The sequence below is a fragment of the Empidonax traillii genome, unplaced genomic scaffold (assembly GCF_003031625.1).
Source record: "Empidonax traillii isolate 1590-97213 ecotype Southwest subspecies unplaced genomic scaffold, ASM303162v1 scaffold144:size1428860, whole genome shotgun sequence".
Lineage (NCBI taxonomy): Eukaryota > Metazoa > Chordata > Aves > Passeriformes > Tyrannidae > Empidonax > Empidonax traillii.
Window position 1 is genome coordinate 592,639 of NW_020955337.1, and position 26,772 is coordinate 619,410.

Here is a 26,772-nt window from a genome sequence, read left to right on the forward strand (position 1 = left end):
CCACCTCCTCTAAATGTACACTGAACCAACTAATCACAGGTTACTGCTAAACACAAAGCCCCCTACTATGGCCTAAAAAAATTCTTACTGATATTTCACTTTGTATCAGTCTTATGCTTCCTTGCTGCATCAGGAGATACACCTGATGCAGGGGATAATGTTAGTTTTGCATCACAGTCCAGGTCTAATGTAAAATTCAACTTTATTAAACTGATTTTCAAGGGTGTTACTCAGTGGCAAGTTAATGTCAGCTACAGCCACTAATTGGATTTGCCTTAAGTATCAGAACTGAGGCACGACAGGCTTCATCAAAACATGTTTTTTGTTGCTCTATGATGTGGGCTACACAGTAGCAGCTTTCTCCTAGAGACATACCCATAATGAGCAAAAGTCCTGTAGAAGAATTCAGTTTCCTTTAAGAATAATGTTAAAATACCACACAGTATGCTGAGGGTATTGACAAGTGCAGCACTGGAAAGACAGCTTCAGTACGACAAGCTCCAGAATCTAGGAAGCCACCTGAAAAGTTTATTTTATTCTCTCTGCTAGAAAGTTACAAATACTATTTCCTTTAAAGTTCAAATACAAAGAAAAACCGTATTTCTGAGAGTTACAGTGCAACTCACTCACTGCACATGATGATAACAGCTCTGGTGGGTCTGCTAGCTACTAAGGCAGCAGAGAATTTTAAATCTAACATTCATAAAGCACTGAGAAATTAATTTTTCACTCAAAGCACCTTTGTACACCTTTGTGCAAACACTCCAATAAAGAATTTCAAGCATGTGAAACAGGAAAGGTTTCATGTGCCCCTCTTAGTTGCAGGTTTTGAGGTATGACCGTGCCCTTTGGAACAAGTCTGATTTGGAGACTTCCACAACTATTAACATGATGAGGGAACTCTGAAACTAGACATTCCTTGCAGTGTGATGGTAATAGAGAACATCACATTCTGCTCACAACTACTGCAGTTTAGAAACATGCTTTTTGAAACCTGAAACATTACATCTGTTTATAGCTCACAGACATCACAACTGAAACAGACAACAGATTAGAAAAGGAGCAAGGCAAAAAACCCTATCATTTCACACTGCTATTGGAGATATCTACTGGAGATCAAATTTTTTCACAAGGACTTGGAAATTTTTAATCATAGTGTGGATTGGAGAGACTTCTTCTGACTCTTGCAAGACCCAGCTTGCATCTGAAACATACACTGTATATTGCTTTGTTTGTTGAGCATAAGGTATATATGATACACACATTCGTTTCACTAGGTGGTAGTTTTTTGGCATGTGATCTATCACATAAATGCTCTTTCATTGCATTAGTGAAAAAAACATAATGCAGCTTGCAAGCTCCAAAATGGTTTGACTGATTAAGTGTTGTAAAGGGACTGTATTAAAAAAAATATACTAGGAACTCTATCCAATAGCCTTCATGAATATGCAGGTCTGTTATCTGTCTATCTATATCCGCACACATTCCCCCACACTTCCTAGCCATTAAGCTTCTGTGAGGTTGGTTTTAAAAGAAACAGCAGAAAAAAATTAAACATTGCTTTAAAAAGAATGGAAATAGAAGTTATGTTGTATTTAGCTGCAAAGAAAATTACCTAGAAGTGGAAATGTTAGAAAAATCTAGCAAACCTCACCTTGAGAATGTACACATCTTTTCATTTATACACAAATACAAACACCCTCTTTTAACCTTGGATGTGGGAAATCAGTTTATTATAACACCCAGAAATAATTATTCTGTAATTCAATCCCAGTGACTATTCTTTAGTCTATTTTATTGCAATGCTCAGACTAAGCAATGGCACATGTTTATGTAAACTGTGTTTACTTAGAAATGTATGTAGTGGGCAATATACATCTACATGCAAAAAATATTACAGTGAAAGGACCATTGCAGCATGAATGAATCAATCATATCCACTAAAAATTTATCCTTGAGCTTTCATGTCTATTGTATGAAGTTTAAAACTGCAGTACAATTTGTAAGAATTAAAACTGCAACATAATCTGTAAGAATTTTAGCCACCGGCTATTAAATTTGAGAGCTCTTTGTTTTTACTGTACCTGGCGGATAAGCCTGACAAAGCTCTCTTGAGGATTTCTGGAGTGCTGTCTGTTGGTGGAGGAACATCAGGAACATCTGAGTCACTTCTAAGGTCCAACTCGCAAAGTCTTTCTTCCAAATCAACTTCCTAGCACCATTAAAAAAAAAAAAAAAAAAAAAAAAAAATTAAAAATCCAAAACCCTAACATGACATTACAGATTATTAGCTATTGTGTCAGAAAACAGTATTAAGAGTCATAAACATTACTTCAGGAACTGATAATATCTGCATTACCTTCTAAAAGACAACAGTGGAGTACTAGTGAAACTGCAAATGTTGTAGGAGACAAATGTATGCCAATAAACGTATAAAAGAAGGCCTGTACTCAGATGATGTGACTCTACCTGCTGTGCTCAAGAAACCACATTCTAGGCATCACTTTTTCAAGGATATATGTTTCTGGAAGTACTACAGCTAACATAGAAGAAACAAGTTTAACAGAAATCCCAATCCTCTAATGTATTGCCTCACCTACATCTCAAACTAACCTTTTATGGAATAAGGAGAAGGGTCTTCTGGTGGTTTAATGCCACATTAAGAAAAAAACAAGCATACAAACAAACCACCAGGAAATGTAATGCATGAAGAAACAATCCCTTTGTACTATGAGAAGGGCTTACTGGCACAGTCTCATACCTGTTAGGACTTGAGCCCCCAGGCTTGAAAAGAATAATCCAAACACAACTTGAGAAGTGACCAAGTGTCTCATGGGCCCAGTATTACTGAAAAATTTTCTGTATGACTGCAGCACTGCAATTGTTTCTTCAGTATTCACTAACAACTGTCGGGGAAGACATCAGCTAGACAAACTGCGTGTCTAACCCAAATGCAAAACAGGCAGTACATATTTTGGTGACAAAGTACAAATTGTCACCAACTCTCAGAGCAGACTGTCAGGACTGTTTTTCCCTCAGCTGAAGCCAACACTGAGGGTGACTTCACTCACTGTAATGTTGCAAACGCCACAACTCCAGGGAGCTGGAAAGCTGCACTCAGCCCTGGCACAGCAGTAATGCAGAGAGCACTCTCCAGTTCAGTGTCTAGCTCTCCTGAGACATGAACTTCCTCCTGACCTCCCTGACTTGCCTCACCTCCTTACAATCCCAAACAGCTTCCAGCCTGCCCTGCCGCCTCAGGTTCAGTTCTTAATAGTTCTTGGAACTGTTAAGTAACCGTGCTTGAAAAGTTTCTCTTCAACCACTGTATACTATTTCTCTGTCTCCCTCTCTTTCCAACTTCCTCATCTCGGTTCTTTTCCCTAAATCTATTTCCATGAATTAGAAACTTCCACTTTTCCCCCCTACTTTTCTTTCAACATTATTCTTTTCTTCCCTTGTTCTGAGTATTTTTGTCACTTTGGAAGCCAGCAGAGGCATATCCTCCCTCTCTTATCCTCCATAAGACACGGCAGAATTAAGACAACGTGGATCCCAGTCACGGATCGCACGGTTACTCAGTTTACACGCCATCGCCTTTTCCAGGAAGCTACACCTCAGTACAACCTCCGTCTCAGTGACTGGGCTCTTCAATCAACTCAGAGAAGATAAGGCTTTTCAAAGCCGGCCGCCCAAATCCAAAGGCCGAGCCCACACCCAGGGGCTGGGCAGAGCCGGCCGTGGAGGGGCCGGGGGCGAGGAGCTGACCAGGGTGCTGCAGCCGGCTCCGACCACGGACCCTCCCGAGGCTCTCCGGGGACACTGATGCGAGGGAAAACACCACCCTGTCCACTTAAAAAAGTGGGTTTAACCTTTTAGAACATGAGAGAGTGAGCCGGCACTATGCACACGCACAAGAAAAAGGGGTAACAACAGGAAGAATATCCTTTTCTAAAATGTTAGGCCTGGGTTTTTCTCATTCCCTTGATGTACCACACGTGCTTAAGATGAAACTCTCGATTTTACACCATTTCTTCTCTAACAAACATGACCAATGCTTCCCTATTCCTGAAAACCCCAAAGCTGAATAATTATTAGACAGACACTATCTATAAGTACTATAAATAAAAAGAGCAAATAAGCTGTGGTCCAGACTTCAGAAAGAAAAAAAAAGCAAACAAACAAATAAATAAATAATAACTGTGACTGCCACCTTTTATTTAAAGTTGTTTCTCATAATGTTGTACCATAACTTGGGAAATCAACTGTAGATGCAATTAGGGGGAATCACAGCTCTCTCCCAAAACCCTGTTCTAACTCCTGTGACCTGCACTGGAATGCAGCAAGCTATCTATACAGTTCTAGGAGACAGACTCACTGCACAGATGACAGGCAGTAATCCTGGCCTTAAAACCATGACTTAGCGTCTTTAATATTAATCCCTGCTCGCAGACAGCAGAGACGTTCTCTCTTTTAAGCACTCAGAACTAATACCCTCAAAGTTTTTTGTTCTATTTTGGTATTTCAGAGAGTATTTCCATACTCCACTGGGTATTTAAACAATTTAAAAAAAATTTCAAACTTAGTTTTATCCCTCTGATTTTTAACACACAACGAACAGTTATGCACCTCATTATAAGCAGTGTTTTAAATTTGCTATTTCCAACACCTGAATGCACAGGTGCATGGCATTTTTCAGAGTATCTAAACACCCTGAAGAAGGAGTCTGTTTGTCCAATGTGTTTTTCAGTAGTTCCTGCCTCATCCTGCTGCTACTGAGAGCTTAGCAGGTGCAACCTGCAAGTTGCACAGAACTTGGGGTGTATTTTTAGTCTTACATTGCTACAATAACCAGTGGGAATCAACACCTCAGCTATCTCAACTTCCCTTTGTAATATACCTCAAAAATTACCTTAAACACTTTATTTTCCAGTCAACTCCTATCACTGCCACAACAATTTCCTGAATAAGGCATTTCATTTGCAAAGTCAGAAGCCAAAAAGGAAGTTTGTCACTAAAAGCTAGTTCATTGTCTTCTGCGTCATTAAGCACTTAGAGAACCCCATCACTGGGGGACAAGAATTTCTTGCTAATTGTTTTCTAAACTATTTTACCTGATTGATTATAAGCGTTCCAGTTTATAACCACAAATAATAACAATCATTATGGAAGGGAACACTAAGTTAATCATTATCAAAGCACTCAAAAAAAAAAAAAATAATCAAGAGTCTTGCTACTGCAGCTTGACCTTGTAGAAGCAGTTTTGAAGTTCAGTACAAATCCAAGCACCCCTTCGTTCGCCTGCTCTTCAGGTTTGAGATCTGGCCAAGCTGAATACACAGTCACATCAAGGACCTGTGAAGGTCCATGGGAAATTCCATGGGTTTCATGCTGTGAGCGGGTATTTACAAGGTTTTCAAAGGTTAATTGAAAACATCAGAGGTTGTACTGTCCTAAGTGACTAAGACACCTTTCAACCCCAACTCCAAATTAAATGTTTTATCCAACCTGTTTTTATTTTTTCCTAGAGTTTTCAAACTGCAGGTGTCAGAGCCTTCTATTTGCAGAAAGTGTGCCACTCCTGTCTGCTTGATTCACATCTGAAGTGTCTGTAATGGGCAGATGTTGCAACAATACCACTGCCTTGCTTCTCTTCATTTGAAGGCACATGTTCCTTCAAGAGAACCTATCTGATCAGCTCACAGAATACGAGTCCAACAAGACTGAGATGATGCAGGACTAACAAGAACAGGGAAGGAGGGCAACGTGACAGTTATCCACACACCACGAAGAGCTCGGCACATAACAAACATGCCTATCTGACACACTACAATGCTCATCAGTTTTCCTCATTTCCAAAGTACCCTGAGACAAAGACTTATTTAGTTGTAGGACTTTGATTTGTCTTCATTTTTGTACTCTGAAAAGACAAGACTTTCAACCTTAAGCTAAATCTTCTGTACGAGGCCACAAATGCTTGGCAACACAAAGGAGGAACTCAACCAGTCAAGAGCCTGAGCCTCCACAACAGGAATTCAGAACATGTGACATCTTGCCACAAATTAAGCTTCCATGTGGATTTCTGCTTGCTGGCTATTTCACAACAGCTCACAAAATACAGCCATGTGTCATGCATAAAAAAAATAGACATGTCAATCTTTCATCACTTAAAAGGCCATAAGCCTCTGAATTACTGTTGTGTACCACATGCCCTCCACTACAATTAACACGTGCCAAGGGACCCACGCACCAGGATTATTCTAGTTACAAAGGCACTTGCAGCGTTTCCCTTGCACTGCATTTCTTCCAGGACACAACAAGGAATTCCCAAGCAGACAAAAACAAATACATTTTTCTTGGAGAATGTGGCATCTCCATGAAGCTTAACTGAGAAAATTAAGACATCGTCCAACAACTTATGTGAAAAAGTTAGCAAGCAAAAGAATTTAGTTATTGCCATTTTATAAGTCTGTGTAATTTTACTTAGTTTTCTCCTCCATCTTTGACCTTTCTGCAATCTCTCCCACAAGTTTTACAGTGAAGTCAACAGTTCAGTTAGAACACATTGGAGCGTATTTAATTAGATATAACTTGATACCTTCCTCTAAAGTCAAGATACCAAAGTATCAGAAGATCCTGAATAACTAAACCTTTTTTTCCAAACTGTGAAAGCCTGACACAAGCAGAAACACATGTGAGAGACCTGCATATACTGAATCAAAGACTGAAACCTACAGACCCTTTACTCTCTGCATTAGTCCCAATTCACCACCATTTCCAAGAAAACAGAGGTTTGGAAATAGTCTGTCCTTATTATTACCATTATTATAGCAGACAGCATGGAGGTCAGACTTCTCCATGAAAATTAAACTGATCCATTTTCTGGATATTCTGAAAGAAGTAAGTCAAATGAAGTGACTAAGTGATCCATGACAGACAGATAAATCCACCATAACCCATATTGCCACCAGGAATTTCATTTATCTCCCAGCAGATTTGCAACATTTTGGACATCAAAGATCCAAGTCTCACCCTAAGCCTCATAGGTCTGAGCAACTTATCCAGCAATCGGTTCCCAGGGAGGGCTGTCCCACGGAACAGAAACAGCTCTTTCAAAATACCACAGCAGAAACAGTGGTCAGTGATTCCAGTCTTGTTGAACCTACAAATAATTAACAACGACTCTAGGCACACAGGCACTTGTTCCCACAGTAAGTAAAGCAATAAGATTCTACTTCCCCCTCCCTGTCCTACTCTGACAGCTCTGTACAGTACAAAGAAGAATAACTGTGTGGTTACTTCCAAGTTTACACTAATTTTTTGGAAGCATTTGAAAGAAGTGTCACTTGCTCTCTAGTGAAGAATGCATGCAAACAACTCAAATTTTAAAAGAAGCATGAACACACACACTTCAATATGTAAAACTTTAACTGATTTAAACATACTAAGTATTTGAATGCCAAGTCATTCCTCTGGTTCTCAAGGGCTGCAAACTATTTATGAAGGACCTTTGACCAGATGTGTAGGAAAAGAGCACCCAGGGCAAGCAGCAGGAAGTGAGACAGTGACAACTAAAAACAAACCAACAAACAACAACAAGAAAACAACTGCCACAGTACAACATAAAGAAACAACTAACCTATGAAGCTGCAAAGCCCTACAAGGCAAAGGTATGTTCATGGGAATTTGGAAAAATATCATCAGCTCAATAAGCACCTCAGACTTGCAGAGCTTGGGAACTTGAAGAAAATTAACCAAGGGCATCTACAGACATAGTAAGTGTAACATGAAAAGTACCAGATACCATACTGAAAATAGGACTAAAAGTAGAATATAGAAAACCCTCCAGAAATATTTAGTGTTTCTGTAGTTCTTCAGCAAACAAAAAGGACTTCTCCACTTAGGCCAACAAGGTGCTTTAAAGCATGTTGCCTTTATATATCTGGAAATCTGAATTGGAACACAAGAGCAGAAGCAGCACAGGGCACACACCATATGAACAGAGACAAACAAGTTTTCTCCTTCATTACAAGTGAGGAAGAGGGTGATATTTGTGAGCTGAATACTAGAAAGCAATGTAAACCCACTGCATCGTGGCAATCCTGAATAGTTATGAAGCAAAGAACCAGTTTTGAGTCCAAATATGCAATTACCATCCCAAATAGGTCAGCTCAAAATAGTCACACCATAGTAAGGTATCCACTTGTTGTAAAGGCCAGGCAAGAGATAACCATCTAAGAAGCTGTATAATGTGACATCTGTGAATTCAGATGGCCAGATGCTTCTTAACAAATCATTTACAACAGCCATTACCTGTGGGCTCATATTCAAAACAGAGTCCCAACTGTGACCCACTGATGAGAAGCAGTACAGAATACTGGTTTATCCCTACAGTTACCAATGGCACTAAGGACAGCTTAATATGTACAGTCAATCCTTACTGTCATTTGTGAGCCATGACGCTGTGTACATTGCAGATAGGCTGAACTACTCTAGTGGGAACACCAAGGGTCCCCCAAGTAATCCCTCCCAAAGTCTTCTGTGCAGTGGAAACGGTTTTCCACACCTTTTGTTCAAGAGATCAACATAAATGCATGCACACTGAAATGCATCTCCTGTATCCAACATCTTAACTGCATACACAGCACCAGAGTCCTTTCTGTTCAACATCATTCCAAAACTGGATGAAACACTAGACTGTGCTACTTTGCTACAATCAAAGCCCTGGAGGTCTATAGGCAAGAACAGCATTTTCCTCTCTGAAAATCAGCAGAGGTAAATCAAGAATAAGATTAGCAAGTTTTAGGGGCGCTGTTTTGAGATCCAGAGAGCAGAAGCTTTGAACGGTGAGAATTCTTTGAAGGCAGCTCACTGCGCACGTCAGAAATTAACTTAGCCTGCAAAATAAAGCAAACCTGAACAGCTCCACAAAAAAAAAAAAAAAAAAAAAAAAAAAAAAAAAAAAAAAAAAAAAAAAAAAAAAAAAAAAGAGCTTTTTGAGGACATCTCTACAAGAAATGATGTGTAAAAGTTAATTCTCATCTACAGAGAAATAGTCTCAGCACAGCTATAGTCTAAATGTTACCTTATGTGATCACAGCCCTCAGTGCAGCATAGCACTACAAATTTTCAAATTCATTGGCTTTGAGTTAAAAGCAACCAAAGCACAAAATAAAAACTACTGAGTTTCACTTTCCAGTTCCTCGTCCCAACGCCTAAGGCAGACTGCACACTCTGCAACATCGACATCCACGAAGGTTTAAACGGTTACTGATTGAAGTAAACACACCATGTATTGCTACCTTAATTTAGCAGAGAGCTTTTTTTGTTCTTGAATTCCAGTTACCAAATCGAGACCTTCTCTTTCATTTTGTTCAAACAATTAGCAACTGTGATGTGGTGATGTGCTTAGCTTTTGTAGAGATAAGCCTTAACTGCACAGCAAACAAAAGAATAGCACTGTGGCTGTTTTGCCACTGTACTGAACCTGATGCATAGACTTAGTATTTCAAAAACCTCTGGCCTTAGCAGAAATGCCATACTGTAAGTCCTTTCCAGGCCAGAGGTGAAAGCCTATCACTTAAAAGGCCATAAAACAGAAACAGTTGCTGGGGAAACGCTGACACAGCCTTTAACTTGAGTAGATCAACAGTCTGTGTTAGTTTCTGTGCTACTGTACCAGCCCAGCCACACTGAAGTGTGTTCTTTTCCTGGTCCAGCATTCTGCTTTCATCTGGGATAGAGTTAATTTTCTCCCTACTAGTTGGTAGGTACAGTGCTGTGTTTTGGATTTAACAGGAGAATAATGTTGATAACACACTGATGTGTTGGCTGTTGCTGAGCAGTGCTTACCCCACGTCAAGGACTTTTCAGTATCCCATGCTCTGCCAGTGAGGAGGTGGACAAAAAAGCAGAAGGGAGCACGGCCAGAACAGTTGATCTGAACTGGCCAAAGGCTCTACCATAAAGTGTCATACCCAGCATATTTGGGGAATTGGCTGAGAGAGGCTGATCTCTTCTCGCTGTTGGGGTGGGCATCAGTGAGCAGGTGGTGAGCAACTGCATCGTACATCACTCGCACTTTCTTGGGGTTTATATGTCTTTTTGTTGTCTTCCTTTTCACTATTTTTTTTCCCCAATTAGTGAACTGTTCTTATCTCAACCCAGAGGTTTTACCTTTTTTCCTCCGACTCTCCTCCCCATTCCACCGGGCGGGAGGCAGTGTGGGGGTGTGAGCTCAGCCGCCGGCTGGGGTCCCACCACAACATCAGGTCCTTTTCCATGGGGTGAACTACGACATGCATCCCGGCAGCTCAGAGGCGCTGAGCTTTCCGCTGCGGGCCCAGAGAGAGCGCGGACGCTGCCATTTCAGCGGGGGGACGGCAGCGTGTGAGAACACGCGTGGGCCCCAACCTTGCGGCCCCTTGGCACTCCGCCCCTTGCCCGGAGCGCGGCAGTGCTGTAGCCGGGCCGGCAGCGGGCAGAGTCCCTTGTGCCGGGGCCGGGGGCGCAGCGCGGTCCGGGCCCGCTGAGGGGAGGCAGCGCCGCCCCGCTGCCCCAAAAGCCGCCAGTGCCGCCCTCCCTCCGTGCGTCCTCACCTTGTCGCTACCCGCCTCCTCCTCCTCCTCCTCTTCTTCCTCCTCCTCCTGCTCCTGGGCAGTCGCCCTCCGCCGCCGCCGCGCCGACATCTCGCCGCGGGAGCGCAGCGCCCACCCGGCGGGGAGCGGGCGCAGGCGGGGCCGCGGTCGGGACAGGGAGGGCGCTGAGGCCGCGCAGCGAAGCCCGCTCGCCGCCGCCGCCTCGTCCGCCTCCTCCTTGTCCTCCTCCTTCTCCTCCTGCTCGGAGCCCGGCGCTGTCCCCACCGCCGGGGAGGCGGTGCTCCAGCTGCGGACGCCGCCGCGGCTTCGGGGGCGCGGCCGGAGCCGGCGGCCCGGGAGCGGAGAAGCGCCGCGTCCCCTCGGCAGCGGCGGCAGCGGCTGGGGCGGAGCGGAGCGGGCGGGGCGCTGTGGCCCAGGTGAGCCCGGCGCTCCGCCCCCGCTGCTGGCACCGCCCCGGGGCGGGCGGGGGCCGGCCGGGCCCGCTGCAGCTCCGGGCTCGGTGCCCTGCCGGGGCGTCCCGTGAGCCAAGGGCAGGGTGGTCGCGATGGTGGGCGCCCGCAAACCCCCCCACCTGCCCCGCGGGCGTGGAGCTCCAGGTAGTTCCTTTCTGACAGCCGGAATGGCCGCGGTCGCGCTGCGTGCCTGCAGTCTGGTGCGTCGGTGGAATCCCCTGGGAGACCGCGGCAGGAATCTCCCCGGAGCCTTGGTGTCAGCTCCTTGGACGCCCGTGCTGCAGCCAGAGCCAGGCATCTCTGGGCGTCTGTGGAGTGCTTTGCTTCCTTTAGGGATGCTCGTGCCCACCTGCTCTGTGCCCATTTATAAAGGCAGGTGCGGTGTTTGGCTTGTCCCTGTCCCACCGTGCCAAGCACCCTTGCCGAGTGTGGTGCCACCGACCCTTACAGCAACTAAACACACCTGCCTACGAGCTCAGAATCAAGACAAACGTCCTGCGAGGCCAGTTATGTGTGCTGAATTCCTGCAGCAGCCCTGTTACAGTGCCTGTGCCTACTCTCTGCTTGACCATGGCAACAGCTGTCTGCCCTGGAGTATTCCGATGAAGACACTTAGTCTAGATGTCACTTCAGTGTCCACACACTGGCTTACTATGCCTGCAAACACAGGATCAGCATCTCTTCCAAGGCAGTGTCTAGCTCCTGCTGTCACCTACATTATCCATATGGTGACTGGTTTCACCGAGCTTGATTGGGTTTACTTCATTACATAAACAACATTATTGTTATGTCCCTCCAAAGGTATGCTTGGCATGTTTTGGGTGTAAATGTCATGGTTCAGGAAGTTAGAGTGAGATGCTGTGAATGGACATGGATTATGGCACTGGTAAACTGACTACAATCTTGCTGCCAAAAAATGTGGACCCTCTGGTATTCAGCAAGAACAGCCACTTCTGTGAAAGGTTTTACCTGTGCACTGCTGACAATCTCAGGAGGTAACATGCCTGCAGCATCCCCAAGCATGTGCAAAAAGCTGGTGTGCTAAGAGAAGGGCTTCTCCAGCACGAGGTAAAGCACAGACAGAACATCAGGCCAGACAACAGTTTTTGACTTTGGGTCCATTATGGACAAAGGTGGCAGTGGCAGCCCACTGCTGTTCAACGATACGACCACATGGCCTGGACTCTCCAGCACTTCACTCTTGCTAAGTATAAATTTAATGAATTTCTCCACAACTGAAATAATATAGGGGTAAATTTTGTTGGAAAAACTCAGCTCTTCTTCTTCTGAATGGGAGAGGGTGGGAAACAGTTCTCCAGCAGGTAAGAAACCTAAATCATACAGGATCAGCACAGCAGACCCCAGAGGATAATGAGCTGTTCTTTCCACTCTCTCCTCTTCCAGTATGTTTCTGCTATTGAGTTTTCTCTTGCAAGTGTTCCCCCTGCAAAGCTCTCAGAAGAAACCAGTTTCCCTTACTTCAAGTGAAAAATGTGCATTTACCTTGTTGGCCCTGCAAATGGGAGGAGGTATAAATATGGGAAAGCATAAACATTTATTTTCTCCACGCGGAGAAAATAAGAAGTCTGGTCTCTGCAGCTTTGCCACTCATGGTGGCTGCAGCACATGTGGAGCAGACATCCAGGCTATTTCCCCTGGCATGCAGGTCCCACACAGGGGTCAGTAGTCTGGGTTAGGATGGACCCCAACTGAGCTACATTCACCATGGAGCAGCTGAGTCTAGATGAAGAAGTCTGTGCCTTGTTATAGCCCTTCCTGGTAAACCTGGCCTGAAAAATACAGGGCTGAGAATGATTAGGTGCTATGCTTTTGTCACAGAAAAGACCTTTCTGTGGTTGACAGGACAGAGACAATGCTTCAATACCTGCATAAAGACCATTAAGTATATCTTTACATCCCATCCAGAAGAATAGTAAGAACCTCCATTTCTCCTACATCTTTGCTCTGTCCTTAACCTAAACAGTGAAGGGGAGAAGAATTAATCTAGAAAAGCTCAGAAGAAAAAATAATTGTTTAGCAAATTATTTGATGGAAGAAAGCAACAATAATGGCAAAGAAGGAAAAGGTGAAGTACTCAAAACATATTAATGAGCAGAGGCAAGGCAAGTGCAAGAAGATGAGTCACTGCATTTCGGGAATAATAAAGGCAGCAAGCAATGCACAACTGGTGACAGTGGGGTGAGGGAGTGAGTAATCTTCTGGGCAGGGCCACTGGGAGAAAGAGAATAAAAAACAAGGACCAGGCCCCAGCAGGATCAGGTGAGAATCCATCCTTAGTTTCATTCCTTCTCTCTCCTGGCCAGGTGCTCCTGCTGCTGTCACCCACGGAGTGCTCAGAAATGTGAGGAGGGACAGCAAAAGTAGCTGTATCACAGCAAAGTTTTTAAAGCCTCTCAGAGGAAAGAGGCAGGGGGCTCCCAGAAGAGCTGCGGGGCAGGGGGCTTAGGGATAAAGCAGATCATGGGAGTGTGGTTGTCATGCTTCTCAGCTGCAGCACCTTGCAGTCATGGGAGCCCAGTACATCTCTTGAGTCGCAGCTGGTTAGACTGGTCGGATGGGAATTTTCCAAGTCAACACCCTGTTACTCAGGTTCCTTTGGGGCAAGTAACTACACTGTCTGGAATGTAATATCACTTCTCCAAGTGTTGTGACCCTATGTGGTTTCACAACGTATGGCAGAAACCTCCACGTTCTCTGTGGACAAAAGTATCAGCATGTCAGCCACTGACTTTTCTGATATGCAAATATGATCACCCCTCTTGGATAGATTTCAGTATCTTGATGTGTGAGACCTCGGAGGTTTTTGCTGCTCTGTCTTGCCTTTGCTTTCTCCCTGTATTCCCACATGAATTTAGTGGCTCATAGCTGCCAGTAAACAACCCAGATCTCAGCTACCTACACAACATTATCTGTGCAGGAAAGCCCCTAACAAGCACATCCTTGCACCTCCCCCAGCTGTCCAAAGTTAAGACACATCACCTGCCCTGGCCATGCTTCCCCCTGCCCTTCACTCCGGTTATCCACAGCAGGCAGATCTGCCTTGCCTGCTGAGCTGGGAGCTGCTTCTCTGCTCTGTGCCTCAACCTACGTACAGAAGGAGGAGTTCTCTGCAGGCAGACGCAAAACTAGAGCCCTGACATTAAAACAGTTATATAAGCCCTTACACAAGCTGCATACAGCCTCCAGACAGAAAAGCAGCCGGCATGGGGCTGCTGCTGTCTCTGCTGACCAAGAGAAAGGCTCTTGCATGGAAGAGAAACAGAGCAGAGCTGCTTCGTAGCTGCTGCAGCAGAAGGAAATGGAAGAAACTGGTTTCTTGTCCTCTCCAGTGCTGAGAACAGAAAATATCCAGCTCAAAATGTGTTGGAAAAAATGGCACATCTGCAGTCGTAACACTGAGGATCCCTATTGCTGGCAGTCTTGGAAACAGAAGTGGTTTGCTGGTTTGGGGTTGTTTTTTTAATGGATTCCTACTAATGCACAGAAATGAGACAAATGGAAAATGTCCATACCTACTGGTCAGCATAGTGTCAAACCATGTCAACAACAGATCGGTATCCTCTCAGAAAATATTAGTTATGAACAATATTGAAACGTGCTGCATTTAATAAATTTGTAATCTTTTTGCATCCTTAGATTATTATAAAGAGGATAACCCCAAGCCAGAAAGAAACAGAAGGAACAGTGATACAACAGCCTCAGATCAGGCTGTGAATTTGTTCTCCAAAGCACAAGACTAGCTATTAATACCCCGTGCTCCCTTGACAAAACAAAGAACTGGAAAACACTGCCTGGTGCTGCCTTGAGATGGCACATGGGAGCAGGGCATGGGAGCCCAGGTGCTTGGGATATGCTTGAAGCTGAAATACCAGGTCAGAAGCTCATTATTACACAACATGTGCACTCTGAGATGAATCCTTCTCCAGCTCTAAGCCCTAGACTCACATGCTGAAAGAAAGGAAAGCTGCACTGGAATATAGGTTTGTATCAGAAGATAAAGAAGCTGCTTTTTCCCCTTTAAATGAATACAGCATGTCTAATACTCTCTTCCTGGGTTTAACACAGGTCAGAAGGCAGTGATGCTTTGGCAAGACGTCCTGAATAGAGCATACTTATCTATATTTTAGTAATTTAAATCCATTGACATCACTGAGTTGTTCTTTTATGTTTAGGTAATATGTCACGTAATCTGTTTACATTTGCTAGTCTGGCATAAAAACATCATAGTCTGTGGTATTTGTGGTCGATTATTTGCTTATTAGTTGCACATTTGAACTTTATAAAACAGGCCACTTGTATGCCAGAAAAAACAAAACAGCAAAACAAAGTGACCTCATTATTTCCAAGTTATGCATAAAGTTTGAGGAACATAATCTAGTGACCGCTGAGAAAGCTCTGGCAGCAGAAACCTTTGCCCCAGGCTGCTGTCACCTTCTGTTTGGTCCAAATGACTGAGTATTGCACAGCTACTGAGTTATTCTTGATCCTTCTTCCTACCACAATCCCAGTGATGCTCTTGCTTTTTCCACAAAAAAACAAAACAAAACAAAAAAAAAAAGGTTTGTATGTGATGGGTGCTTGGCAAGCTGTTGCTGTTTTCATATTACATGTGAAATTAAGTCTTGAACTTGTTGAGGCTGCCTGAACTTGCCATGAATCTTCAACACACCCTTCCTGTGCGATTTCACATGCACTGTATGTTATATTATCCATGCAGATCTTTTCTTTTCATAGAAACCTCTCTTTGGAATACCATAATTTGTTAGCTTGCAACTCTTCACTGCTGGCAGTGGTGCCTTTTGCGAGGAGCTGTGGGTGCAGAAAAAGGAGGAGACAAGACTGGTGGGGAAACAGACTGGCTGATGCCAGGGGTAAAGACTATCATTTGCAACTCCAGCTGAAGAGGTAATCACTGGATTGTTTAAAGGGACTAACGGCACCACTCTGTCAAAACACAAGTGACTGCCAGAGAGAAAAGAGGAGCTGGCTCCACTCTGGACAAATCCCACAAAATGTAGCACTGACAGAATTGGCTGTTCCCCTGCAGATTTGGCCTAAAGCATCTGGAGAAACTAGTTTACCCTGTGTGTGCTTTGGGCAGGACCGAAGAACAAACCTGACTTCATAAAGTTTTATAAGATGCTTTTAGAAGGGCCTCACTAGATACACAATAATTCCTTCAGGTGTCCCCACAGCTGGGGCTGCTGCACAGTAGCTCACCAGCACCTTCTGAGGGGTACCAGCCTGGTGGAGACTCAGGGCATGCTGGAACTCCTGGTGCCCCTCAGGACAAGACTGGGAGCCCTAACCCACAGGCTGCAGCAGTCAGGGCAGGAGAGAGGCAGAGGAGACCAGTTGCTTCCTACACAGCTCACATCACTCTGTCTGGCAAAGCCTTCTTGACAGGAGAATCTTGCCCAAACAAAACCACTGTGCCCAGTGCACTTCCCAGCAGTTTCACCGGTGCTGAAGACCATTTCTGTTAATACATATATGGTTGGCACCAGCCTTAACGCTGCAAGTTCCTGCAACTTGCAGCCAGCTGTAAGAGAGAATCCCTTCTGTATGATGTCAAGGGAAGTGTGCTTGTGCCCAAACTTTACCTCCCTCTTCAGTCTTGGGTCATTCTGGTTTATGTAACTGAGCAGACCACAAGGCTCTCTGATAGCTGGGCTCTCAGGGAATGGGCTTTCCTACCGCACTTTGAGCAATCCACATTTTGTTCTGTGGCAACAGACGTGCTCCCCCACACGGCAGATATGAGGGCAAGCCCCGGCCCCATCAGTGGGTATTTTGCCATCTTCTTATGCTGAGGCAAAACAGTTTGGCAGTTTCAGCAACATTTCCCATTCACATGTCAGAGTAATGTTTCCATGTGAAGTATTTACTGTTTACTGGATTTGTGGTGCACAGAGCACAGCTTGCACTTGTCTCTGCTTTCTGTCACTGAATTTACTTCCCCCACCATCTTTTTATACCGCTTTGAAGAAGCTGTATGTCATTTCATTTAATTAAACTCTGGTATTACCCACCCTATTACATTTGAGTTCATAAGAAAAGTTCATCTAAGGTATGAGCCGGCATATCACCATTGATTTTTAGCAGTTTATGAAATATCACTCTGTTTTGCCAGCAATACCATCTTACTATCTTATCTCAAGGAACAGGAGGAGCATTATGGCACACTTGAAGTGTATTTTATAAGTGGTGATCAGCCGACAGGATGCAATTAAGCCAAGTATTACAGTCACGATCTGGAAAGGTTGCCCTATAAAGTCTTGGTTTGCTGCCACTTTGTTGTGGTAGTCTTCAGACTGAAGTACATCCTGTACTTTAAAAAGGTGTTCCTGCATATTCACTTGGGTGAACTCTCTGAGAGTTATCTTCCAGGGGGATAGTCATAAAGATACACTCACTAGAAATTACTGGCTATGCCTTTGGCATCTTTGCCATCTTTCTGCAAACCCTGTAGATTGGAACTTTATTACACAAGATCCTGAGCTCTTTACTAGGGGGATACATGTTGAGAGAAGTGTCTTCCCCTTACATAAAGAGCTAAGAAAAAGTGAGCTTCAAAAGACAGAGACTCATGGCCTCTTCTCCTTTTTAAGATTCCAGACTTGTGGCTGAAAGCCTCTCAGCAAATCTCAGCTAGTGACTTCTGGATGTATGCCACAGCACTCCTATTCCTGATCTCACTTTTCTCCTCCCTAAGTAACCAGCATATGCAGGGGCAGCTGTCAGCAAATTCTTCTTATGCCTCTTTTTCTTACCTGAAGGTGCTAGATTTATTGGAAAAGCACTTGATCCTGGACAGCCTCTTCTAGAGACTTGTTTTGAGTGCTAAAAGGTCCAAGGCATCTGGGGTCAACTAGACTGTTCCCCATCCCCCAAACCCCTCAGCTGGCTGCCTGCCTTGATCACAGTGGTGAGGGAACTGTGACACCAGAAGGATTGGGTTCTGGTTGCCCAAAAGAGGCACCAGTTCTGCTTCTTAGCATTTTTAGCTCTCTCTGAGGCTCTGACCAAACTGGCTGGTCCTGAGACAGGTACTGCTGGAAGAGCAGGAGTCAAAATGGGAATGGAAAGCAACAACAGCAAGTGGCTTTCTACTGTTTCTACTGTTGTGCTAGACAGGTGCCTGCTTACCTGAAGCCTGCAGTGCAAAACCAAAACAAGAGAAAGAAGAGCAGAACTATATTTTCAGGCTCACTCACTCTTTGATCCACTGTTCGTAATTGCAAACTAAAGAAATTCCTTGTTTGCAATGAAAGAAGACTCACTTTCAGCCAACTGCTGTACCAACATGCTGTATTCTGAATAATATCCTTCATGCCCTCATGACAGCTAACCAAAGGTAGTTCTGGAAGAAATAAGATAGTATGTCAAGAGACCTGGGTATCTTACCGCAGCCAAGCATTCCCTGCTGCCCTGTCTGTACTGCCACTAGAGGTTCATGCAAGCTGCAGAACATGACTTCACTGGTTATGAGAGATGAAAAGGAACACATGAATGTGAACAGAGCAGGAGCTAGTAGAGGAGGAACTTGTAGGAAAATTAGTTTCCACCGTGGGGTAAGAAATGGCAGTATGCTTCATCCCAGGAGTTCTTGGCAATGCCACTGCAAACTGAGGTGAGAAGTAGGATTCCAACTCTCACAGTAGGAAATTAACCCTTCTGGATGCAGGATTTTTAGTGGTCTACATCTCCTATCCTTTGCTAGAGAGAGGAAAGCACAGGGAAAATACCCAAAACCCTGAGCAATCCTTTCTGTGGATTCAGCTTATTACAGAAAAATCTGACCATCAGTCTTCCTGCTTCCTCAGCAGCTCCCAGGCTTCTCAGCATTTTCTCTGCCTTCTCTCACACCTCTGGAGATCAGGTCCAGCCACCCTGTGCTTCCCTGCCCAGGGCCAGCCAGTGAGGCACTTCATCCTCTCCCCCAGAGAATGGGGTTGAGCCTGGCAGAAGCCACCATATTCCCTGGGGCCCCTGAAGGTGCCACTCAGTCTATGGCACAGTGCTCGCAATCGCCATGGCAAAACCCCATGCGGTTGTTGAGGCCAGTGAGGTGACCCGGAGTTTGCAAGGCTGGATGGTGCCACACATCGGTGGGACAGAGGGAAGTAACTCCCTCCTGCTGCTCAACCTGCTGTCAGGCTGCTCTGCTCCAGGAGGTCCCAAAGAAAGGGATGGTTCACAACAAAAGCAATGATGAAGGCTCCAGCCCTGGCCCCTTGCAGGAGGATGCTCTTGCCCCTTCCATTAGGTCACAGCAGCCTCCGCTGGCACAGGGCAGGCAGAAAGATCATGTCCTTCATGATTATACAAACATATTTGTACCTTCCTTTACTATATTCTAATAAAGTCACAAAGGAAACAGCCTGCCTCTGTGCAGGTCATGAGGTATTAAGGTTTTGTGGTGATTGGAAGGGGAGCACAGGGTCTGCCCAGGTGCTCTGCTGGAGCAGGGGGCTGGCTTTGGCAGCACATAGTGACCTCCCCTCAGTATTTATCTGTGCACTAAGACTAACCATCCACTTGTTAAGCAAAGAGCTTAGAGGTGACAATTCAGATAAAGTCCATTATTGATATAAAAACCCTGTAGACAAGTCCAGGTGTGTTTTTCGACGGGCTATAAGAGGGAGGCTGAAAGTGTCAAGCTTCCACATTGCTCCTCATGCCCTTCTCAGCAGAGCCAGGTGCTTGAGATAGACGGTCCTTGCCACTGAAGACCTGCCTTGCCCTGCGGACACAGCGCTGCGGTTTCCAGCCGCCAGCCCGGGAACCCTCCTCGCTAGGTGGAGCTGCCGGAGCAAGCACGGCAGCCCCGGGAACCGGCCCCGAAAGCCAGCCCCGGGATCACCGGGGGCTCCCCGAGCCGCACCGCGTTCCAGCCCTGCTCCTGGCAACGCCGATGTCCCCCGACTTGTTTCGGTTGCGCTGTAACTGAAGCGGAGCAAGCAAGATCTTTTCTTAAACTAGGTCGTGCTACAAAGTATACTGCTCTCAGTGATTTCTCCGTCATTTAGTCTAAGTCTGCTAATCGATGTGCTCCCATCAGCCTTCGACTTGATGGAAAAGGCTGACATATAATTTTCTAAAAATCATAAAAATATGCACATAATGATAGCCACTGCCACCACTTTCTCCCTCCCACCCCCAATTTAGATCATCACTTTAACGATTTCTAGTTCCCTAACACTGGACCACCCCGTGCCAACAATTTCTAAGCTCTCTCTGCTGATTTCCATGGGGGAGCTGCTTAAAGATCGATAGCAGTGATGGACTACTGTACGTATACTTGTGAAATACAGAGTGAAAGAAATTATATAAAAGCTCCAGCTATGCCAGTTAAATTTCCTTATTTTTTTTTTGCTATTAATATGGAACCAAAGTAAAGCTAGACATTATTTTTAGCCGTACAGCATACATGGCTATCCATATCAAGAAAGCGCTCACATGGATGCCAGGGTAGGGCCTGGACCCATACCCAACAACTGCAGTCATAGGGACACTCACTGCCCTGTGCATGCCTGGAAGGCTCAGCTGGCCAGCCGGGGCTGCGGGATGATGGGTAACTTCTGTTGGATCTAAATTGCTATCTTTATGCCCACCTCATATGCACATACACCACACAGTGGGAAATTTCTGTGCATTAATGCACAACGGAAGAGAAAATGAAGGTAACCTCAGAAGTGTGGCACCTTTGCAGCCCTTAGGCAAAGACGAAAGAGGGAGATGGAGCACCAGTGCTTCTTGTTCCTGCTGTAACACATCTGGCTGACACATACACTTTGGCACTTTAGCAGGTTTCTCAAATAATTTCCTTGCTTGTGTCTGATCAGCACTATGCATCCAGTCCTCACGGGGTTACCCAAGCACACCTTGGAATGGAACAGCCTCGGTGCTGCTGCTCCCATTTCCAGTGGAAAGAAGGACCAGTCGTCAGCAAGTATGTGGTTAGAGGGAAATGCCTTGTCTGAACGCCATGTCACATCATATGCACATCTGTGATGACCGACCATGGAGGTACTCAAGAAGAGACTGGATATGGCACTTAGTGCCATGGTCTAGTTGACAGGGTGGTTGGTCATGGGTTGGACTCGATGATCTCAGGGGTCTTTTCCAACCTGGTTGATTCTGTGATACTGTGATTCTGTGAGTACAGTTCTCAGTAGCACCACACAGGAATAGACAAACATGGCAAGGCTGAGAAATCTGTTGTTCACTAATTAGCTAAGATAAAAGGAGACCTGGTAATCATTAATGTCACAGGGCTATTGCTAGCAGGGCTTTGGAACTTGGATGCCGGCAGAGTGGTGGGTGCACTTGCAGCAGACCCCTGCGGCTACTTTAAATAGTTTTATGATGTTTCCACACCTCACTGTAACAGCGGAGGTGGTGACAACCTTTGAAGATGTAAGCTGGACAAATTTCAGGTAAGGCTTGTCCTGTCCAGAAGGGAGAAAGCAGTGAGGGCAGAGCCTAAGCAGGGCACAGGTCTGGGGGTGGGAGGGGCACTCGGAGCAGGACTGCACCAAGAATGTTTTCTGGTGAACCTGTGGATCCCTGAGAGACACTCTGCACTTGTGATCCTCTCCTCCTGACTTTCCCCCAGCAGGGGTCAGGCTGAACCAACGATCACAAATCAAAAGTAAAAATAACTGTTTCAGCAGCAAATACTGTCAGTGCTCCAGAAAGGAGAAAAATACTTTGCCTTACTGAGGATACAGAAAATACTGGAACATTTCATTTAAGAAAAGCAAAAGAAATACTGAAATGGGAACAGAGGTGACTGCAAGCAGCAGCCTGCAATACCCTCCTCTTTGCAGCTGTTTTGAAAAGGCAATGACCAGCTCCTGTTTCCACTCAGTCTCAGCCTCCCTTCCCAGTTACTCTGGACACACTTCAGTGTAAATGGAATGAGAAATTCGGATAGGATAGGGGGACCACAGCGTTAGCGCGGCAAAGTGGCAGGAGTGTGTCCTCAGAAGTGACTGGAAGCCCTCGGGGAAGGCAGAGCTCGCAACATCCTCCACCGGCTGGAGAGGGAAAGCTGCTACCCGCAGAAACAATTCCTGCTCGGTCAGAAAATTTAAGTAACGCTGAGCGATACCAGTCCTAGGAGGACGTCTCCAGTACACCCCCAGCTAGAGCTGGCAGCGTTTCATGGCCCTTGGCACTCTGAAGAGCAACACAGGGAGTCTGCAGTGGGGTCGCCCGCGAAGTGATGCCTCTGACTTTAGCTGTCACCAGAGATCTGCAGGCAGACACTCTGGGACAAGAATGCTAAAAAGCAGGTGAGATGTACCCAAAGGCCCGGCTCTTGAAAATTTTTCTGGCCAGCTTTATCTCAGTTTATTGCCTAGTGAGAGGACACAGAGGATGGCATTTCATGCGTGGAATTTTAATGATAACTTTATTATATTTTAGTGTATTACTGGCGTGCGATTTTGTAGTCTTACAAGAAATTTCCGTTTCCACATCTCCATTAAATGTCTGATTAATTTTCTTGGCTCGTGGTAATGCCTCAAGCTACATCACTAAAGAATCAGCACTCTGTATTAGATAAATATAAGACCAAGTCTGATTAACCTATTAACTATTTTTAATTAGCTTTTACTGTTCTTCAGATATTCCGTGTTTTTGAGGAAGCAGAAAGAGAATGAGAGCAGGCTGGTACAATAGAGATGTATAGAGCTAGCATATGGACCGAGATTATTCATCATCATTGGCAGCAGCTCTGCTGTAGGGAATCTTGCAACAACATCACAATTTTCCTGCTAGAGTGAATGCCATAATGGACACATTTGTGGAGTGAATTATGGTCAAGATAGAAAAAATTTAAATCTTTATAGCGTTTTTATGCTCTGTCTTCCTTTTTGGTAATCAGATCTTGATTAAGAGCTGGAATTAGCACCCAGAAGAACATTAGGCTTTCCTGGCTCAGTTCCTTTCCACCATGTAGGGTAGGCAACAAATGATTCAGTGGCTTTACAATACTGCTACAACAAAAAGGTGTCTAAATACCTATCCATTACTTTAGGAAAGTAACCGACTGCTTGCTTGCAATGAGGAACATACGGCAAAATAGTTTATTTGCTAAATACAGGGACTATTTGATTTACTTCAGACAGCCCCCTCTCCCAGTCACGATGGCTTATCGGGACAAAAGCTGGGCAGAGTTGGGGTCCCTGTCCCCGCTGCTGAAGGGCTGGAAGAGTTCTGTGTAGGGCAGAGCCAGCGCTCCCTCGGAGGCAGCGCCCCGCACACAGCTGGACACCGCAGGCGGCGCGGTGCACTGAGCTCCAGTGTGGGTCCTGGATCATCACCTTGAGGAACATCTGACTCTGCAATGCCAAAGCACCCTGGATCTTTTAATTTTAGGTGTTCTTATGGTTTGTTTGTTTTTATTTTTGTTTTTGTTTTTCTCCATTCAGGTATGCCGGGACCATTCCTAGGTGAATTTCGGAGGCACAGCTGCGCCAGTACTCGTACTTCCTTCGCCTCGAACGAGCTAACAACCAACCAAAGACAGCTTTTTATGACATCGCTTCTTCTGTGCACCTCTGACTTCATTCATATCTCCTCTTCCCTTCAGCCCGCAGTGACTGGGGTCCTCATGGCACCTCAACCCCTCCCTGCCGCCGACCCCCGCCCCTCGCTGACAGGGACCCCACTGCCCCGGCTGCCCTGCCGCGCCCCCCGGGGACTGTCTCCCTTAGGCCCAGCGGGTTTTGGAGGGGAGTTGCCCTCCTCTCGTGGCTTTGCCTCCCCCGGGCTGCTGCTCGCCCCTGCTCCCCGCCGCCCCGACCGCGGGACGGCCGCTCGCTCCTCCTCTCCTCCCGCACGCCCCGCTCGCCCGGCGGCTGCTCTCTCCTTCATTATTTTTCTGGGTAGTCGCTTTATCTGCAGTGGTAAAGCGCTTACGATGAGACCCAGTGAAACTGGTGAAACGCAGCCGGGTATTGGTGAGCAGAGGATCGGGCCAGTAATCCCAATCCCGTCTGCTCAAGGAGTAGTTTGGCCGCGGCGTTTTCAGGCTGCGGTTTGCTCACCCCTTTAGAGAAGTTTGTTGCTGAGGTGGGTTTCACCCCCACCGCTGCCTAGGGTGCTCACGGTGACCCCCACCCGCTGCTCCGTTGCTGAGCGGCACCGCACATGCCCCGGCTGCCCTCTGAGTAACTTTACCCGGCTACAGTTGAGGGAAAACAGAAACTGAGTATGGAAAATGAACTAAATATTGATATTTTCGAATATTTCTGGTTGGCAGTTATTAAAGACAGAGAGGAAGTAACGCTGACTGCTGCTTTTGAATCCTTTCCTCATGCACGGGCAGCCCTGTGGGCGCCATCCAACCTGCGATGCTATTTAAATTTTAAAAAAAAAAAAAAAAAAAGTTGTACAAGGCGATCCCCAAAGAGACACCCGTTTTTTTTCAAGATGCCATCCGTTCCTTACAGTGGGAAAGGAGGAGAAGTGTTTGTGAGCGAGAGATCGTTTTGTTCTGCTTCCCCCGGGAGAATTCCCCCGAACTCCCGCCCGGGCCGGGAAGGGGGAGCGGAACGAGTGGAAACGGCAGTGCCGCTGCCCGTGGGCCGAGCTGGGGGTTGCTACCGCAGCCCCCGCAGGACCCCAGTGCGGGCTTAGGCCCCGCTTCCCCCCGCCCCCAGCGCGGACCCGCGGCCGGAGCTGCCGCCGCTGCCTTGGCAGAGCTCCCTCGGGACGCTCCGAGGAGGGAGGCAGTGGGGCCGGGGGCGCGGGGAGCCTCTGTCTCCGTACCGTTTCCTCTGCGGGGGGAGGAAAAGCGGCTCCCCTGGGTGCTGGACACGTAGCGGGGCCGCCCAGCGCCTGCCTCAGCGCTTCCAAACCCGGTTTAGTATTTCTCCCTCTCCTTAATTCAAATGCAAATCTGTCGCTCTCAGGAGCAGGCTCCCCGCTCCCCATGCCCGCTGCCTGAGCCGATCCTCGGCGAGCCCCGGTAGTGCGGGGCTGCCTCGGCCGAGAGCTCGCTGGCTCCACTCAAACAGGCAGGAAAAGGACTTTTTTTTTTTTTTTTTTTTGGGGGGGGGGAGGGTTACTTTTAGAATAATTGAGGAGGACCCAAGGACAAAATAGTAACAATATTAATAATAATAATAATAATAATAATAATAATAATGAATTCAAACTCGGAGACTTAACTCGACCTTCCCGGAGGTGTCCTTCGTGTGGCTGTGCCAAAGTTAAGGCGAGGCAAGATCTTGCCCTGCGCGCCCTTTCCCGAAGTGTCCTTTTTTCGCTCCTTTGTAAATTAATCTAAAAGAATTCCGAGCAACAAGGGATTATTTAAAAATAGAAGGAAACATCGTCGCAGGTAGAGGATTACAGTGTTTCAGATGAGAAATATTTTTTAAAAATCGAATTTCCACACCATCCCCTTTTTCCACGCTCGAGGAAATCGAGTTCCTCACAGGTACAAGCACTTCGGGCACAAACAGCAGAGGGTAAAAACTGTTTAGGCTGATTTTGCGTCAGTCCTCTTTCCGTGGACCGCTCTTTAGGGACCACACGGGATTTTTTCCCCTTCTAGCCTTAGTCAATGGAAGGATTCGCGAGCAGCCGAGGACGCTGGGGACAAGTGTCTGAGGGGTTCGGGTATTCAACAGCAGTCAGTGGCCGGCCCTGCGGGACAAACACGCGGTTCCACCGCGCAGCGGGTACAAAGAGCACCCCCGCGGGTCCAAAGGCGTGCGGGAAAGAGTTGTTCAGCACCACCCGAATCCCTGCGAGGCGCTGGGGTAGGCCTGGCCCGGCCGGAACTCGAGCAGCTCCGCTCCCTGGAGTCGCTCCCAGGGCACAGAGGCAGTGACATTGAGAGAGAGAAAGGAAAAAGGGAGAAATAAAAGAAGGAAAAAGAAGGGAAAAGAAGGAAAAAAGAAGGAAAAAGAAGGAAAAAGAAAAGAAGGGAAAAAAAGAAGGGAAAAGAAGGAAAAAAGAAGGAAAAAGAAGGAAAAAGAAGGAAAAAGAAGGAAAAAGAAAAGAAGGGAAAAAAAAGAAGGAAAAAGAAGGAAAAAGAAGGAAAAAGAAGGAAAAAGAAGGAAAAAAAGGAAAAAGAAGGAAAAAAAAAGGAAAAAGAAAAGAAGGAAAAAGAAAAGAAGGAAAAAGAAGGGGAAAGAAGGGAAAAGAAGGAAAAAGAAGGAAAAAGAAGGAAAAAGAAGGAAGAAAGGAAAGACAGTTGATATGAATAGATAAAAAGAGAAGGAAAATACAGTTCGAGAAATTATATGAGAGGGGAAAGAAAAAAAGAGAGAGAAAGGGAAAAAAGAAAAGGAAACGAGAGAGAAAAATAAAAATAAATAAAATAAATAAAAACTAGAGAAAAACAAATAACTTAAAAAAATTAAAATAAAACCTGAAAGGAAAGGGGAGAAGGGAAAGTAAGAAAGAAAATTGAAAGGAAGAGAAAAAAAAAAGGAAAGGAAAAGAGGAAAATAAAAAGGAGAGAAAAAGGATGAGGAAAAAGGGCAAAGAAAAGGGAAAAGAAAAACGGAAAGGAAAAATGAAGGGACAAGGGGAAGGAAAGAGAAGGAAAAGGGGGGGGGGAAGGGAGGAGAAGAGAGAAGAGGGGGAAACAACGGAAAAGCCAGGGCAGGAGAGGGGAGCCAGGAGAGCCCGAAGTTGGCGGCAGGGTGGGCGCGGCGCTGGTGGGCAGGGCC

General features: G+C 45.9%; 1 protein-coding gene across 1 annotated transcript in view; it reads right to left on the reverse strand.

The window, feature by feature from the left end:
- The window catches only part of CDS1 (CDP-diacylglycerol synthase 1), a 33,211-nt gene extending 22,523 nt beyond the window's left edge, over nucleotides 1-10,688 (reverse strand). Inside the window, exons 1-2 of the mRNA XM_027884403.1 lie at nucleotides 10,599-10,688; nucleotides 2,085-2,212 (exon numbers count right to left, since the gene is read on the reverse strand). Coding sequence (XP_027740204.1) covers nucleotides 2,085-2,212; nucleotides 10,599-10,688 — 218 coding nt within the window. The remainder of the gene's footprint in view (nucleotides 1-2,084; nucleotides 2,213-10,598) is intronic.
- Between the last annotated feature and the right edge of the window lie 16,084 nt (nucleotides 10,689-26,772).